The sequence below is a fragment of the Salvelinus sp. IW2-2015 genome, linkage group LG4q.1:29 (assembly GCF_002910315.2).
Source record: "Salvelinus sp. IW2-2015 linkage group LG4q.1:29, ASM291031v2, whole genome shotgun sequence".
Taxonomy (NCBI): domain Eukaryota; kingdom Metazoa; phylum Chordata; class Actinopteri; order Salmoniformes; family Salmonidae; genus Salvelinus; species Salvelinus sp. IW2-2015.
Window position 1 is genome coordinate 34,952,154 of NC_036842.1, and position 15,904 is coordinate 34,968,057.

General features: G+C 42.8%; 1 protein-coding gene and 1 non-coding gene across 2 annotated transcripts in view; both read right to left on the minus strand.

Annotated features, from left to right (window-relative positions):
* Positions 1-11,505, minus strand: part of LOC111961899 (proteasome subunit beta type-7-like) — an 18,807-nt gene extending 7,302 nt beyond the window's left edge. The window contains 8 exon segments of the mRNA XM_023984544.1: position 1,551; positions 2,053-2,073; positions 2,075-2,108; positions 7,772-7,887; positions 8,160-8,300; positions 10,084-10,181; positions 10,495-10,588; positions 11,397-11,505. Coding sequence (XP_023840312.1) covers position 1,551; positions 2,053-2,073; positions 2,075-2,108; positions 7,772-7,887; positions 8,160-8,300; positions 10,084-10,181; positions 10,495-10,588; positions 11,397-11,458 — 567 coding nt within the window. The 5' untranslated portion in view covers positions 11,459-11,505.
* Positions 5,406-5,495, minus strand: trnas-aga (transfer RNA serine (anticodon AGA)). The gene is given in 2 exon segments: positions 5,406-5,443; positions 5,457-5,495. It is a non-coding gene; the product is annotated as a tRNA-Ser (tRNA).
* Positions 11,506-15,904: the final 4,399 nt, after the last annotated feature.

Here is a 15,904-nt window from a genome sequence, read left to right on the forward strand (position 1 = left end):
AAAACCAACACAATAAATCAACACAAACCAAAAACCAAAAAAAAAAAATACAAAAAATAAAAACAATCTTGAGGCGAAACCTGTTTCAGTTTCAGAGATTTGACTGGACAGAGCGTTCACCTCCAGCAGGAAAATGACCCTAAGCATAATGCGAAAGCAACACTTAAGGGAAACATTAAAAGGTCTTGAATAGCCTAGTCAAAGCCCAATCAATTGAGAATCTGTGGTATGACTTAAAGATTCGCTACACCAGCCGAAACCCATTCAACTTGGAAGGCTGGAGCAGTTTTTGCCTTGAGAAATGGCAAAAATCCCAGTGGCTAGATTGGGCCAAGTTATAAGAGACATCATCCCAAAAGACTTGCGGCAGCTGTAATTGCTACTGCAGAAGTGGCCCTCCTACAAAGTATTGACTTGGGGGGGGGGGAAAGTATGCACACTCAAGTTCTGTTTCTTGTCATATTTCATGTTTGTTTCACCCCAAAAATATTTAGCATCTTCAAAGTTGTGTAAATCAAATGATACAAACCCCCTAAAAATATATATTTTAATTCCAGGTTGTAAGCCAAAAAAATAGGAAAAATGCCAAGGGGGTGAATACTTTTGCAAAGCACTGTAGATAGCCACTGCCCAATGATAGGCAGTCCATGACCCCGATCCCCACCCTCAATGAGAAACACCTGAACCCTGAAAATTAGAACACTGCCACAAAAGCCTCCATATAAACACTAGCACAAAACCCCGTTAATGCCTTTAATTCAGTAGAAGTTGCTCTGTGAAGCGTCTCGAGGAGTCTCAGGAATTCGCTACAGTATGTGCAAAGAGCAACAACCACAGCAGCCTTCCGCCGTCTTCAAATGGATGTTGATTACCAGCATGTTCACTCCATTGAAACGTTGCAGGTTGATGCGCCTGAAAGCCCTGCTTCAATGTAATGACAGAGACAAAAGTTACAAAAAAACAAAAAGGGGAGGGCAACTCCACTCCTCCCTAACCTTGTTCCTCTCACCCCAATTACTTTTCTATATTTTTCTGGTTCCCTCCATTATCCTCGTCCAATTGTGCTGCTCATTTGCAAGTGGATTGGTGCTGTGGTTGGCCCTGGACAGGTAGCTAGCTAACACTCGTTGAGGAGTAGAGAGACCCCCGGATGTCTGCTGCTCTGCTCTCTCCGGCCACACACACGTGAAGCCAGCGTCTGAGTGTATGAGAGTCTCCATTACTCAGGTTGCCATAAAATACAGCAGCATTCTGATAACTGTACAACTGTGCACACACGCACACCTCCCTCCCTGCAACCCAATGAAGATGTGCGAATAGCAAAAACGACTGTGCTGATTCTGCTTCCTTGTTCAGCAAAGCCTTTGATGGCACTTAAAAGGATAAAATGCATCAGTTCCTTTTTGGGTGAATCGGTGATGGAGAGGCAGAAATAGAGGCAGGATTTATATAGACACCAGTGTGGGAGGTAGGATAAAATATATTGTGTTGTGGATGTGTTGCGTGACACTATGTAGGGCTGGCACGGTAATTGTAGTCATGAAAATAACCCTCATAACTAGGGTGAACACATCACAAACAACTGTCATCCAAAATTCCATGACCATCACAGCACTGTGTATGTAGCATGATTATTTGTGTGTGTGTGTCTTGATCAGTTTAATGGAAGTCCACTGAGAGGAGAATTGTGGCCCCATCTCCAACCATTAACACCCAGGCCTGGCAGTGACCGAGCCATACAGCCAAACTGTACCATCTTGGAGGGAGAGTTAAATGCTGGAGTCCAACAGGACAAAGTGGCTTAGATGTATATGCTCATAACATGACTATCCATACCGTTGACCCAGGGCGTCGCAAATCCAGAGAAGCTTCACAATGAGGTAAAGCAGGTGTATATCTCTGCTGTCGTAAGCATAGTCGACTTGTTTCAGATTGCGGGTTTGTTTAGACTATTGTGGTATAAAATAGGTGTATGGCCATGTATTCCCCATTTTGATACATGAAGATGATGCGTGGATGTACAAAATGCAGATGGGCCAGGTCCAACTCAACTCCATGTCTTGCTTATACGGCCTCAAACACAGCCATGGCAGCCAGAGAGCCAGAACCTGGAGAGAGAACAGAGAAACACAAAAACTGCATGGTTTATGACTGTTGGAGTGACCAGAAATTAAACAATCCAAACCAAAAAATGACCAGTAACCAAGACAAGACTATGGGTCAACAGTGGAAAGTAACATGTCGAGGACCGTACAAAGTTTGAAAACACCACTTTCAAAAATGCTTACAAAGGTCCCTCCTGGTAACCATGACTGAATGTCTGTTCAGTTTTCAGCTGACTGTTCATTTCCAACGCCACTTCTTAAAGAAAACACTATGTAACGACGCGCCTGGAGTCCATTTTCTAAAGCGCCTCAGACGTTGCGGGCAATTAGCCCGCTGAAAAAAGTGCTTATCTGTGACAAAAGCAAGAAGCAGGAAGTTGAAGGATCCCTTTGTTTTGGTGGAGACTGGCCATTAGGACTTCTCTACAGCTGTGTCTCTTTTAAACAGAAGAGTCATTTTCTCCCATACCTTCTCCCCTCTCTCCTTAACCCCACAGCATCCATCATGCCATCTTCCGCTCCGGTGGCAACCGCTGTCTGGTGTTTTATAGCCAGGTTGCCAGGGAGTCATTAAGGAGTTGCACTGGCTGAGTTTCATTGTGATTTGCCAGTACAGTAGAAGAGGAGAGTAAAAGGCCTGGAGACCATCTAAATGGTTCGATAAAGTAATAGTTGAACGATAGAGGTTAATAGGTTGACTTAAAAGCGGAACAAAATGCGTGAAAGAATGGCTGTTGGGCCAAAGCCTCAACCAAGGTTTATCTAAAGTCTACACTCAAACATTAAAGTTTGTTTAATGTGAGCCATAGTAAGCTAACACAGGCATTCTGGTCTCTAGCTATCCTGTCGAGTTTGCTATGGCACACCGTTTGCAACAGAAAACACTAATTACAGTTTCTTATTGGACAAGTACCGATAGCACCTCCCTGTAACACTCCAGTTCAGAGAGTTTCCTTCCACTTCGTGCCTACTGAATATGGCTCTGGTTACCGGGCTCATCAGTCACCGGACTCTCTGCTGGTACCGGGCTCATCAGTCACCGGCTCTCTGCTGGTTACCGGGCTCATCAGTCACCGGGCTCTCTGCTGGTTACCGGGCTCATCAGTCACCGGCTCTCTGCTGTTACCCGGGCTCATCAGTCCCGGGCTCTCTGCTGGTTACCCGGCTCATCAGTCACCGGGCTCTCTGCTGGTTACCGCGGCTCATCAGTCACCGGGCTCTCTGCTGGTTACCCGGGCTCATCAGTCCACGCTCCGGGCTCTCTGCTGGTTACCCGGGCTCATCAGTCACCGGGCTCTACTGGTTACCCGGGCTCATCAGTCACCGGGCTCTACTGGTTACCCGGGCTCATCAGTCACTGGGCTCTGTACTGGTATGGTGAGACTTCCACTACATGCACGATATTCAATTGACATTGGTGCCGGGGGGGAATGTGAGGAGGCCATTGATCATTTCTCATGCATGTTTCACTCTCTAGAAGGGGCAGACATGAGCTCCTGGAGGGACTCCCTAATATGAGGCCTCGGCTCGCTGACATGCCACATACTGATACATGAATATGAATGAGCCGGGCCGGAGAGGGGGAACGAGACAAAAATATAGTAGAGGGAGAGAAGGTGGAGAAGGGGAGGGGTTGGTATAAATGAGGGCGAAAAACAGAGGGGTTAAGAGGTTGATATTTATTGTATATAGAGTAGGAAGGGACAAAAGAACTATAAAAAAAAGAAAAGCTATTGATTAAATGAAAAAACAAACAGTAAAATAACAATATACGGAGTGGGAGAAAAAGAGACTTTCGTATGTAGCTAGTCCCCCCGGTTTCTTACATTTTCATGGAAAGTCTGAGAAAGCAGACAATCTTGCAGCGTTGGCTGGAAAGGTGTAGTGGAAGAACCCCCATAGGTTCTTTGTCAGCACAACAGCCTTTCAAGTGACGGCCTCGCGCCTCCTGTGTAAACGCCGGGGAAAGCGTTTCTGGGAGAGAGGCAGGAAGTGTGTGTGTAACCTCTTCCTTTCCCCCAATCCTCACATGCCTCCTTTTATTAGTGACTGGATTTAAAACAGGCTTCTATTATTCATGTGGCTGAATATTCAGCCAAATTCCCTCCGTTTCCACGTAGCTCAGTAGAGAAATACCAGAGTCGAATATGAAGGAGATACACTTGTTTAAAAATGACCACAAATGAAGAAACGCCAGTTCGTACATGAAGCAACATTCTCCTAAACGAGTAAAGAAAAAGCTATTTGTAGTAGGCTTGGGCGGTATATACTGTATATAAATAGACATGAGATGGTTTTTCAATAACGTCAAACCTATTTCTTTGACGTTTTTCTATACATTTTAATATTTGTAGCTACTTTTAAGTAAATACCTGCAGTCAACTTGTGCAATATATTAGGAGATAAAGCAGATTGCATTCTTCATTTCACCTGTCACATTATTTTACATTATGAAGTTTACCGTAGTTCCCCAGAACAGTTGAGCCAGTCAAGTGTTTGTAAATAGCACAACCGATGAAAGCGGGTGCAGGTGAGTCCAGCTGTGTATTGACAGGGGTCGCGTTTCATATTGAAAGTCTGTTGTTTTTTTGTTTCAGTAGAGTGATCAGGGACGTGCAACTAGTTTTCCTTCACCGAAAATACATTAGTGCCACACATTAGGCAGAAAATAGCTTCATTTATCAGATGACAACAGAAGTGCAATGCTATTTGGCTGGCAGCCACATAAGTAAGCTAAATGAGCTTAATGAAAAAGCTAAGTATTTTCCGCGAAAACTATGCATGGCCATCATATTTCAGTTTACAATAGAAAGTAGCCAGCTACATTTCCCAATGTATTTCTTAAAGTTAATCTTGCATTTTAGAGGGAAAAAAATACAAATAGGTTGGCTACACCGAGAAATGTGGCAGAGAAAAGTTGGTACACATCAGTCAGAGCGCTGTCTGCTGATAGAATGCCGTTCGTGAATTCTCATCCGAGTGGAGAAGTGCAAAAGAAACAAAATTAGTCTGACAACGAGCACAAATTACAATAAGAAGCATTTTAGATCTGCCTTTACAAAACGCAGGAAGATAACCTACATGATGTAAAGTATGTGGACACCTGCTCATCGAACATATTCCAAAATCATGGGCATTAATATGGAATTGGTCCTCCCTTTGCTGCTGCAACTGCTTCCACTCTTCTGGGAAGGCTTTCCACTAGATGTTGGAACATTTCATTTCATTTCATTTAAGTCATTTAGCAGACGCTCTTATCCAGAGCGACTTACAAATTGGAAAGTTCATACATATTCATCCTGGTCCCCCCGCGGGAATTGAACCCACAACCCTGGCGTTGCAAGCGCCATGCTCTAGCGCCATGCTCTACCAACTGAGCCACACGGGACCATTGCTGAGGTCGGGCGATTAGGCCTAGCTCGCAGTCGCCGTTCCAATTCATCCCAAAGGTGTCTGATGGGGTTGAGGTCAGGGCTCTGAAGGCCAGGCAAGTTCTTCCACACCGATCTCGACAAACCATGTCTGTATGGACCTCACTTTGCGCACGGGGGCATTATCATGCTGAAACAGGAAAGGGTCTTCCCCAAACTATTGCCACAAAGTTGGAAGCACAGAATCGTCTAGAATGTCATTGTATGCTGTAGCGTTAAGATCTCCTTCACTGGAACTAAGGGGCCTAGCCCGAAATATGAAAAACAGCCTCTGACTGTTATTCCTCCCACACAAAACTTTGGTACTACGAATTCGGGTAGGTAGTGTTCTCCTGGCATCTGCCAAACCCAGATTTGTCCGTCGGACTCCAAGATGGTGAAGCGTGATTCATCACTCCAGAGAACGCGTTTCCACTCCTCCATAGTCCAATGGCGACGAGCTTTACACCACTCCAGCCGATGCTTGGTATTGAGCATGGTGATCTTAGGCTTCTGTGCGGCAGCTCAGCCATAGTAACCCAGTTCATGAAGCTCCAGAACTAAGAGTTATTGTGCTGACGTTGCTTCCAGAGGCAGTTTGGAACTCAGTAGTGAGTGTTGCAACAGAGGACAGACGATTTTTTACGTGCTACACATTTCAGTACTCGGCGGTCCGCTTCTATGAGCTTGGGTGGCTTACCACTTCAAGGCTGAGCAGTTGTTGCTCCTAGACTTTTCCACTTCACAATAACAGCACTTAAAAAGTTGACCGGGACAGCTTTAGCAGGGAAGAAATTTTACAAAACTGACTTGTAGTGTTTCTCATATGCGTTTTATATTTTTTTCCCCTGCATGTAAATTTAAGAATTCTGCGTTAACTAGCAAGTTAAACTTAGGGGTCACGTTAACTAAGTAAGTGGCTGAATTAATAAGGTGACGAGGCATCATATTGTGTTAGCTTTCTGCCATGTTTGAGAAGTCAAAGCCTTTTGGATGAGTTCTGTACAGCTGCCACCTTAAGATTTCCTTGCGTTTTTTTCTCCTCTCCATTCTCAGCCAGTCTGCTCCTCCCCCATCTTCTCCAAACAGAACAGACAGGCCCATTGCCCTGGCGACTCAACAGTGTGAACACATGCTGCTCCAGAGCCAGTACTCTTCATTTGCACAAAGTCTCTCGTTCACATTCGCTTGTAAAATGTCCAAACTCACCAAAAATGACATTTGGTAGCACCTACCTATATATCTATAACGTTATGAGCTAGACTGCCTGTCTTGCAATAATTCTCTCTCATTTGCGCTCGTTAGCTAGGAGCCGCCATGGAAATTCGCTATTATTAGCTAAAAATGTTTGCATTCTGGTAATAGATGCCCAATGGGCTTTCAGTTTTTTTGGCGCCACTTTGTGTACTAAGCTGCTGATACAGTAAATCCCAGGATGAGAGATATGAAAATATGGATACTTCCCATCCCTAATTTGTAGACTAAGATAGACTTCTTTCGCTTATAGGCCACATTTCATAACATATTCAGGGAGGGAACCTTTGAGAGCAACAATTAACACTTGAAGTAGCCTAAACAATTACAATTCTTGGGGCGGTTGTTTTTACCCAGCAAACATAATGAATACGAGGTTTAGCTGAGCTTTGGAGAAAAGATGCCACCCACAGCAGAATTGAATAAGCATCCACCGGACGTGGGGATAGGGTTGGGGCGCCAGGTGTTTGGTGAAAGGGGGGGGGGACTGTCCTCATATACCTGCAATGGAATGAGGGTCCCGTGGGAACTGACCAGGGTCCTTCATTTCAACCCACACAGCTGTTCTTAAAATTGAGCTCTGTATGTATTTTGCAGAATGGCTCCTCTTGTCGACTTTTCCCATTTTCATTCAACTGAAAGAGGTAAAGCTGAATGGAGCCAGAAAAGCTGGACCAGGGTAGACTGACGTGAGTAGGAAGTATGTAGATGTGCGTGGATGGGATCCCTGCCTAGTCTTGCGATAGAAATGAGGTCTGTGCTAGTGGCGGTTTCGACAAATCTTCCTGGCCTACCAAACTCACATTTTCTCTCTAAAGTGACTTGACAATACACTCATCTGACAGGATTGAGCACATCTGTAGACTTGTAATGTTGTTTACCTGAGAATAACAGCTTCAGAAAAAGGAGTTGAGTGCAAACAGCAGCAGCCTCTAGTGGAGCATGGCAGTATTAAAGACAAACAAAGAACAAAAAAGGGAAGTAGTTAGCTGGCAAACTCACCCATAGTGACGTAAGGAAGCTTGTCAGTGGAGCCGTGGGGGTAGATGCTGTAGAGATGGGGCCCGTTGCAGTCCACTCCACCCAGCACCAGTGCAGCGCCAATGTGACCCTGGTATCTGAAAACGCAACAATCAAACTATTCCTTCTATTCTATTGACTACTTTTCACAACTTAGACACCCAGCATTACTCTACATCAGGGCTGTCAAACTAATTCCATTGAGGGCCAAATGTCTGCTGTTCCCCCCCCCCCATTTCAATTAAGATCTAGACAAACAGGTGAGGGGAGTCCCTTACTAATCAGTGACCTTAATTCATCAATCAAGTACTAGGGAGGAGCAAAAATCCACAGACACTCGGGGGGGTGGGGGGCTGGATAGGTGGCATACCTAAAGAGCATCTGCTTGAGCATGCGGTTGGCAGTGGCCACGCGGGGCAGCCGGCTCGTAGAGAGGGAGTGCAGCTCCAGGTTAGAGGAGATGATCTGGGTGGTCATCTCAGTGTCTGCTGCCGTGCCCGCTCCACAGCAACTGGATGGAATGGAGGTCAGGATTATGGAGTTGACGTGGTCCCGTGTGGCTCAGTTGGTAGAGCATGGCGCTTGCAACGCCAGGGTTGTGGGTTCATTCCCCACGGGGGGACCAGGATGAATATGTATGAACTTTCCAATTTGTAAGTCGCTCTGGATAAGAGCGTCAGCTAAATGACTTAAATGTAAATGTGCATTTATGAAACCATACTTAAAATAAATGTTGATTTTAAATCACGTGATACCTCTGATGTATACTAAAGCCTAAAATAGCAGGACATGTTCCAACCAGTGTTCACTGAAGCACTGCGATACACAACAGACATGTCATTCCCGTTAACTCCTGTTACACAGTAGCACACCAAAACACTGTTAGGTCATTCACCCTAGGGCTGGCGGTATACCTTATTTAAGCAATAAGGCACGAGGGAGTATGTTATATGGACAATATACCACAGCTAAGGGCTGTTCTTATGCACGACGCATCACGAAGTGCCTGGATACAGCCCTTACCCGTGGTATATTGGTCATATATCACAAACCCCCGAGGTGCCTTATTGCTATTATAAACTGGTTACCAACAATTAGAGTAGTAAAAATAAATATTTTGTCATATCTGTCAGCCATTCAGCATTCAGGGCTCGAACCACCCAGCTTATAATTGACTATATACACACCGGTATTAATGCACGGACTGGTTTGGGTTTTTACTTTACCTTCTATAACAGTATTTTATTGTTTGGCTTGTTAAATGTGATACGCATTTCCAGCGCATGTAATGTCCATTTTTACAGTTTACGTTTGTTACTGGAGTCATCTTTCTCCCTATCCTCCTGCTGCATGCCGCTTACCACACCAAGCCCTGCCCGTCACTCAAGGAGAAAGCAGTTGCTCGACCAGAGTCAAGAGCACTTTCTTGCCGTTCACTCTGCATGATCAGATGGACGCAACAAGATGTTGGTGACATGCTGCTTTCCACTGTCTGCTAGTTTGTCTTTTCATAGCAAGTTGCTGCCCAAATAAATAGTGTTAGCCGCTAATGCTTATTGTTAGTTAGTACATTTAGCAAGCTAGCTAGCCAGCTAAGAGTCAGAGCAAACCTTGCTAGCTAATACAGCCTGGTACCAGTGCTGGGGTAGGCCTAGATAAGATACTGTTGCACAAATATGCTTGTCAGAGGAATAGGCAAAGTATGAGTATGTTAGCTAGCTAGCTACATGAGGTAAGAAAACATGTAATAGGGCCACCTGGAAACACTGACCAACACGTTGGTTCCTACCCTGTCAATAATTCCAACCCGGCTTACTGGATTCATTTGTTGTCAAACAATGTATTCAAGGTGCTGCCCACAATATTCCAACTATATAATTAGAATAATTATTTTATTTCCATGATTCCAACAGTTAACTAGGCCTAAATGTTTGTACATATAATGCAGCCCTGTGTAGCAGTGTGGAAATTATAATAAAAGTGCAGAAAGTGATGAAAATGCTGACAATTAATTTTGTTTGGAGATGGATTGAAACAGTATAAAACTATCAGAATGGAGAAACCCCCATTGAAATAACTTGTAATTGATCTGTTGCAACCCTGGTGTCTAAATGTGCTTTATGAACTACTCAAACCACATTTAGAACTAGTATTATTATTCAAAAACATAAAATACTGTAAAATACCATAAATGTGAAAAATACCATATATTATATTTTAGCCATATCGCCCAGCCCTAAATCACACAACTAATATTAAAACAGAAAAATAACATTGGACAAGGGGTCACTTACTAGATGTTTGGGGAGATGTAGTGGATCTTGGAGCAATTCTTATCTGCCACAATCATGCCCTCTGTGGCCCTGGTGTCAGCACCAAGAACTAACCCATCCTACAGGGGGAAATAAATGTAAAAAAAATAGTTCAATCAAGTAGTATACATATCTCTTTTTTAAAGAGTCATTGCATGCATTTCTTTCTAAATGTTTGATAGTTCTCGAGTCAAAATGTGGAGTTTTATACATTAAATCAAACTTAACCACATACAGGATAAAGGAAGGAATGGTGGAATTATAGAGCGCTCAGTCTGAATTTAGGCTACTCAAGGAAAACACAGCAGCATGTATTATCATCAGTACATTTGTAGTGTTATCTTCATCACTATGGTAGAGGTGAAATAAATATGTAAACAAAGTTATCCTTACCTTAAAAACAACCCCACATATTGTGGTGCCTGTTTTCCGGGCAGCGGGTATGTTGCATCCTAATTTGGTAACTTCAGCTTCCAAGACTGCATTCCTAAAACAGAAACATGGTCAGAAAGTGTGCATGCTAGACAGTCATCGACACATGACTTCAGAACTACATGGGCCCTTGATGACTATGCATCTTGTCAAATTTAATACGAATGTGTTCAAATGGTAGGCCAATTCAATATCAAATGTAGCTAATCAAATATATGATACACCCATTGCACACAACAATCTTTGATAACGATATGGCCAGGTAAATTGATAGGTCTCAAACTAAAATCTGCTGTATCATCGGCGGGAAGCGATGCGGGTTGAGTGCAAGCCAAGCCAATGGGAAATGAGATGGATGTCAAACATGACACCAAAAATGTGACAAGTCAATATGTATTTTAACTTAGAAATTCAACACGGTTGTGACTAAACAAATTGTAGCTAGTCAGCAAGTCGGCTAACTTAGTCAACAAACTACGGTATGCATTGTTTTCCGCTAGCCGGCTAATACTGACAGGCTACTATTGGCGCTATAGCTAGGCTAGCCAATACTCAAACTGTCGTTAACTTTTAGTCAGTTTTACTTCTGGGAGTTTGAAAAATGAGTATTCATCACCACGTATAAATTGTCGCAGCCTACGAAATAATTTTGTAAAATCGCCCCCATTATTTAATTCATCACATAACTCAAGAAAAACAGCGTTGAGAAATGTCTGAGTCATTCGAGGAGGCCGTGAAGAGAATGGAGCGACCCGACATCATAACTCAACACAGAGAATACATTTCTAAATCATTTCTAAATCTAAAAGCCACTAAACACGTGGACATGTGCTGCTCTTTTTGAAATCTCACTGAATCCTTACCTCTTGCAATTTTCGAAACTGAAACCTCCGAGCTGCGGCTGGCACACTGACAGAGTCGCCATTTTTCCTGTACTGAATTCCAGCTTCCGGGAAGCGTGGCTCACTAAAAGCGGTAACTTCTCTCTGGGTTACACCGATTGTCCTCCGGAATAACTGAAGGAAATTAAGTTACGACAAATTATAGGTCCTTGTGACAAGTGGTTAAAATGTCTTCCTTACATATCTCCTCTTATTTTTTATATGGGTGCTGTAAAATATACATTTCTTTAAAAACATGTGAAGAGTGAGGCTGAGGGACAACGAACAGCTATCAGAAACAGGTAGGCCTATCAAATTGGCTGAATAATGTCAAGTAGTCTGCCCATTCAGCATTACATAGCCCTAAATGAGCTTCCTTACCCATAAATAAGGAGCAGTGTGCGTCTACATTTTACCACTGGAGGTCAGTAGGTCCAAGGAATTTAACATAGCCCCGTTCCAACAGAAAACAACAGCCTAGTAGTGGATTGCTTGAGTGACCACCACTCACACAGCCTGTCTCCCACCAGAGGGTCTATGCTGCCCCTTTTTCTCATCAAATCTAGGGTCAATGTTGTGTGTCACGAAAGCACACAATTGGGTCTGCTCTTTGAACCAATCACTGCTGTCTTTATTGGTTATTAACAGGACCAGTTACAAGAGTTCCGAGCTATGGCATAAAATGCACCAATCATGTGTCGAGAGAACACAGAGCCTTGGTTATAAACCAAGACCATTTTAAAGACTAGATCCACAAAAGTTAAACACACTCACATTGAGACACACACATTGAGGTGTGCATGCATGCACGCACGCACGCATACAAACACACACACAGCTATTCAAACACTAGGACTCAGAATGCTTTAAGACATAAGGGCAAGATCTATGACTGCGCTATATATTCATCAAAAAAAAAACAATTTGAACTCAGCCACTTCACAATGACCCTCCACAGAGCTCCTTTGCTGTCCTTTGCTCCAAAAGCTGTGGCCTTTATACCTGACCGCAAATATTGATAGAGAACATTAAAGAGCAAAGAGATAGAATGTTGATGAGGAGGTGAGAAACAGAAATATATAGCAGCTTTGAGGATGAAGAAAGCACTTTTATGAACACATTTATTATAAGAAGCTGTGACATAAACACCTCTCATCCCTGGTACAGAGGCCTCTATCACAATGTTCCGAGAATAGATCTGTATTAAATCTGCCATTACCACAGACAATGTATGGAGCCCTGAATGGATGCGCTCAAGGCCACTGGGGTTTCAAAGCATGTAACGTTTTGAAGCAAACAATGGTTCACACTGCCCAAACCTTTCATCTATTGATCCTAGTCTGAAACACTTTCTTGAAGTCAGGAAGTGCTCTTTCCTCATCATTAGGACAGCTCATTTTGCCCACTCAGTACTGTAATAGCGAGATTTGGAGACTACAAGTGTTTTGGCTAGGATTGGAATTATGATCAAACTTTAGCCTGCAGGTATAATGCATTAGCTCATGATTATTCCGACTAAATAACATACAGTTTCTGTTGAAATGTCCTACATAGAGACACATAACATATTATAAACCTTATAATAGTGCTAATTATCTTGTAAATCCAGGAGGGGGCAATATGCGATAGCAGTACAAAGTAGGTAGCATAATATTTTAATGTGTGAAGATACATGGCTTGCCCTACCCTGATTTTTTAATGTATCATAATCAAGGACCCTTTGATTTAAAATAATATGGGTATGGGAACTCTGTGTGAGAGAAAGATACATATTTTGAATATCAATCAATCAGTTGTATTTTATAAAGCCCTTTTTAAATCAACAGTTGTCACAAAGGGCTTTACAGATAGATACCCAGCCTAAAGCCCCAAAGAGCAAGCAATGCTATACAGTACAATGTTGTACTATAAGAGACTATACAGTGCAATGTTGTACTATAAGATACTAAACAGTACAATGTTGTACTTTAAGATACTATACAGTACAATACAGTACAATTTTGTACTATAAGATACTATACAGCACAATGTTGTACTACTGTAAAATACAAACTTGACCAAGAAACTGAAGTTGAAATTAGGATTATATTTTAGGAACAATTCTTGCTTTTCAATGTTAGTCAGAAAGGATCTTGTTCAAAGCACTTTTTTTTATCAGTGCTGGATTATGGTGATATTGTCTATATGCAGACCTCGGCAAGGACCTTAAAAACTCTGGACACAGTGTATCATGGTGCTTTATTATTTATTACAAACGCTAGACCACTCACCCATCACTGTGATATGTATACTATTGTGCAATGGACCTCTCTCTCCACCAGGAGGCTAAAGCGCTGGTACATTTTTGTGTACGAAGCATTTATAGGACAACTCCCTTTGTTTCTCTGTTCTTTACTGACCAGATCAGTCACTCAATATAGTCTTCGTTCACAGTCGCTGCTGTCCTTGTCTGTTCCTAAGGCTAGAACTGAGATGGGGAAACAATATTTTTCCCATAATGCCCCTTCATCCTGGAACATGCTTCAAAAGATAATAAAGTTAGGGTAGTTAGTGTCCTTGCCTGTTATTAAGACTCTGATCACAACACTGTTTGTGATAGCTGCAGTTGTTTCTAATCTTCAATTGTATCTGTAACTTGTGACACTTTGTCTTTTGTGTGTATTTAGTATTTTTCTGTAATATTTTACGTACACGCTGCTATTTCCCTGTTTTGCCTTCTTGCCAGGTTGCCCTCGCAAAAGAGGTTTTTAACCTCAATGGGTCTTACCTGGTTAAATAAAGGTTAAATCAAATAAATAAATAAGATACTATACAGTACAATGTTGTACTATAAAATACTATAGAGTACAATGTTGTACTATAAGCAGGGTTGAGGAGAAATGGATTAAATGTAAGGGATTGCAAAAAACGGTAACTGTGATCCGTTACGTTACCAGCAAAAATATTGTAATCAGATTACAGATACTTTTGAAAACCTAGATGATTACTTCGAGGATGACTTTTAAATTCAGAAAGGAGGTTTGGAAAAAATCATCTTTGACTATTTGACACTTTCCTCAACAACATTCAAATCAGCATTGAAAAAAGGTGCACATTTAAGTTTGTTCCACCTGAGCGCGTCTGACCACAAGTCAGAGACCACTACGATGACACACCAAATGGGTTTGATGGATTGCGGGAAAAGAGCAGGAATAGGCTTTTGTAGACTACAGTTCAAGCTATGTCTTCCAATAGTGCGACTGCTGTCAGTATCCAAAGAACATTCAACTTGAATAAACGCTTTGAGGTAAGGATGACAACAGTGGTGTAGTCTACGGCGATACGGATATCACTTATTATTGTTATCTACATAGCGCATTGATGTGAAACACACTGTTGCTCTCTCATTTAGCTATTTGCGCCTTACGGATTGTGGTTGTTGTGGATGACTGTTCACAAATCTACAGTGCCTTGCAAAAGTATTCACCCTCCTTGCCATTTTTCCTATTTTGTTGCATTACAACCTGTAATTGAAATAGATCTTTATTTGGATTTCATGTAATGGACATACACAAAATAGTCCAAATTGGTGAAGTGAAATGAAAAAAATAAGAAGAAATTCAAAACGGAAAAGTGGTGCGTGCATATGTATTCACCCCCTTTGCTATGAAGCCCCTAAACAAGATCTGGTGCAACCCAATTACCTTCAGAAGTCACATAATTCGTAAAATAAAGTCCACCTGTGTGTCACATGATCTGTCACATGATCTTAGTATATATACACCTGTTCTAAAAGGCCCCAGAGTCTGCAACACCACTAAGCAAGGGGCACCACCAAGCAAGCAGCACTATGAAGACCAAGGAGCTCTCCAAACAGGTCAGGGACAAAGTTGTGGAGAAGTACAGATCAGGGATGGGTTATAAAAACATATCCTGGGTTCGAGCCCAGGCTCTGTCGCAGCCGGCCGCAACCGGGAGGCCCATGGGGCGGCGCACAATTGGCCCAGCGTCGTCCGGGTTAGGGAGGGTTTGGCCGGCAGGGATATCCTTGTCTCATCGCGCACTAGCGACTCTTGTGGCGGGCCGGGCGCAGTGCACGCTGACCAGGTTGCTAGGTGTATGGTGTTTCCTCCGAAACATTGGTGCGGCTGGCTAACCGGGTTGGATGTGCATTGTGTCAAGAAGCAGTGCAGCTTGGTTGGGTTGTGTTTCGGAGGACGCATGGCTCTCGACCTTCACCACTCCCGAGTCCGTACGGAAGTTGCAGCGATGAGACAAGACAGTAACTACTACCAATTGGATACCACGAAATTGGGGAGAAAAAAATACATATATTTTTTAAATATCCGAAACTTTGAACATCCCACGGAGCACCATTAAATCCATTATTAAAAAATTGAAAGAATATGGCACCATAACAAACCTGCCAAGAGAGGGCCGCCCACCAAAACTCACGGACCAGGCAAGGAGGGCATTAATCAGCGAGGCAACAAAGAGACCAAAGATAACCC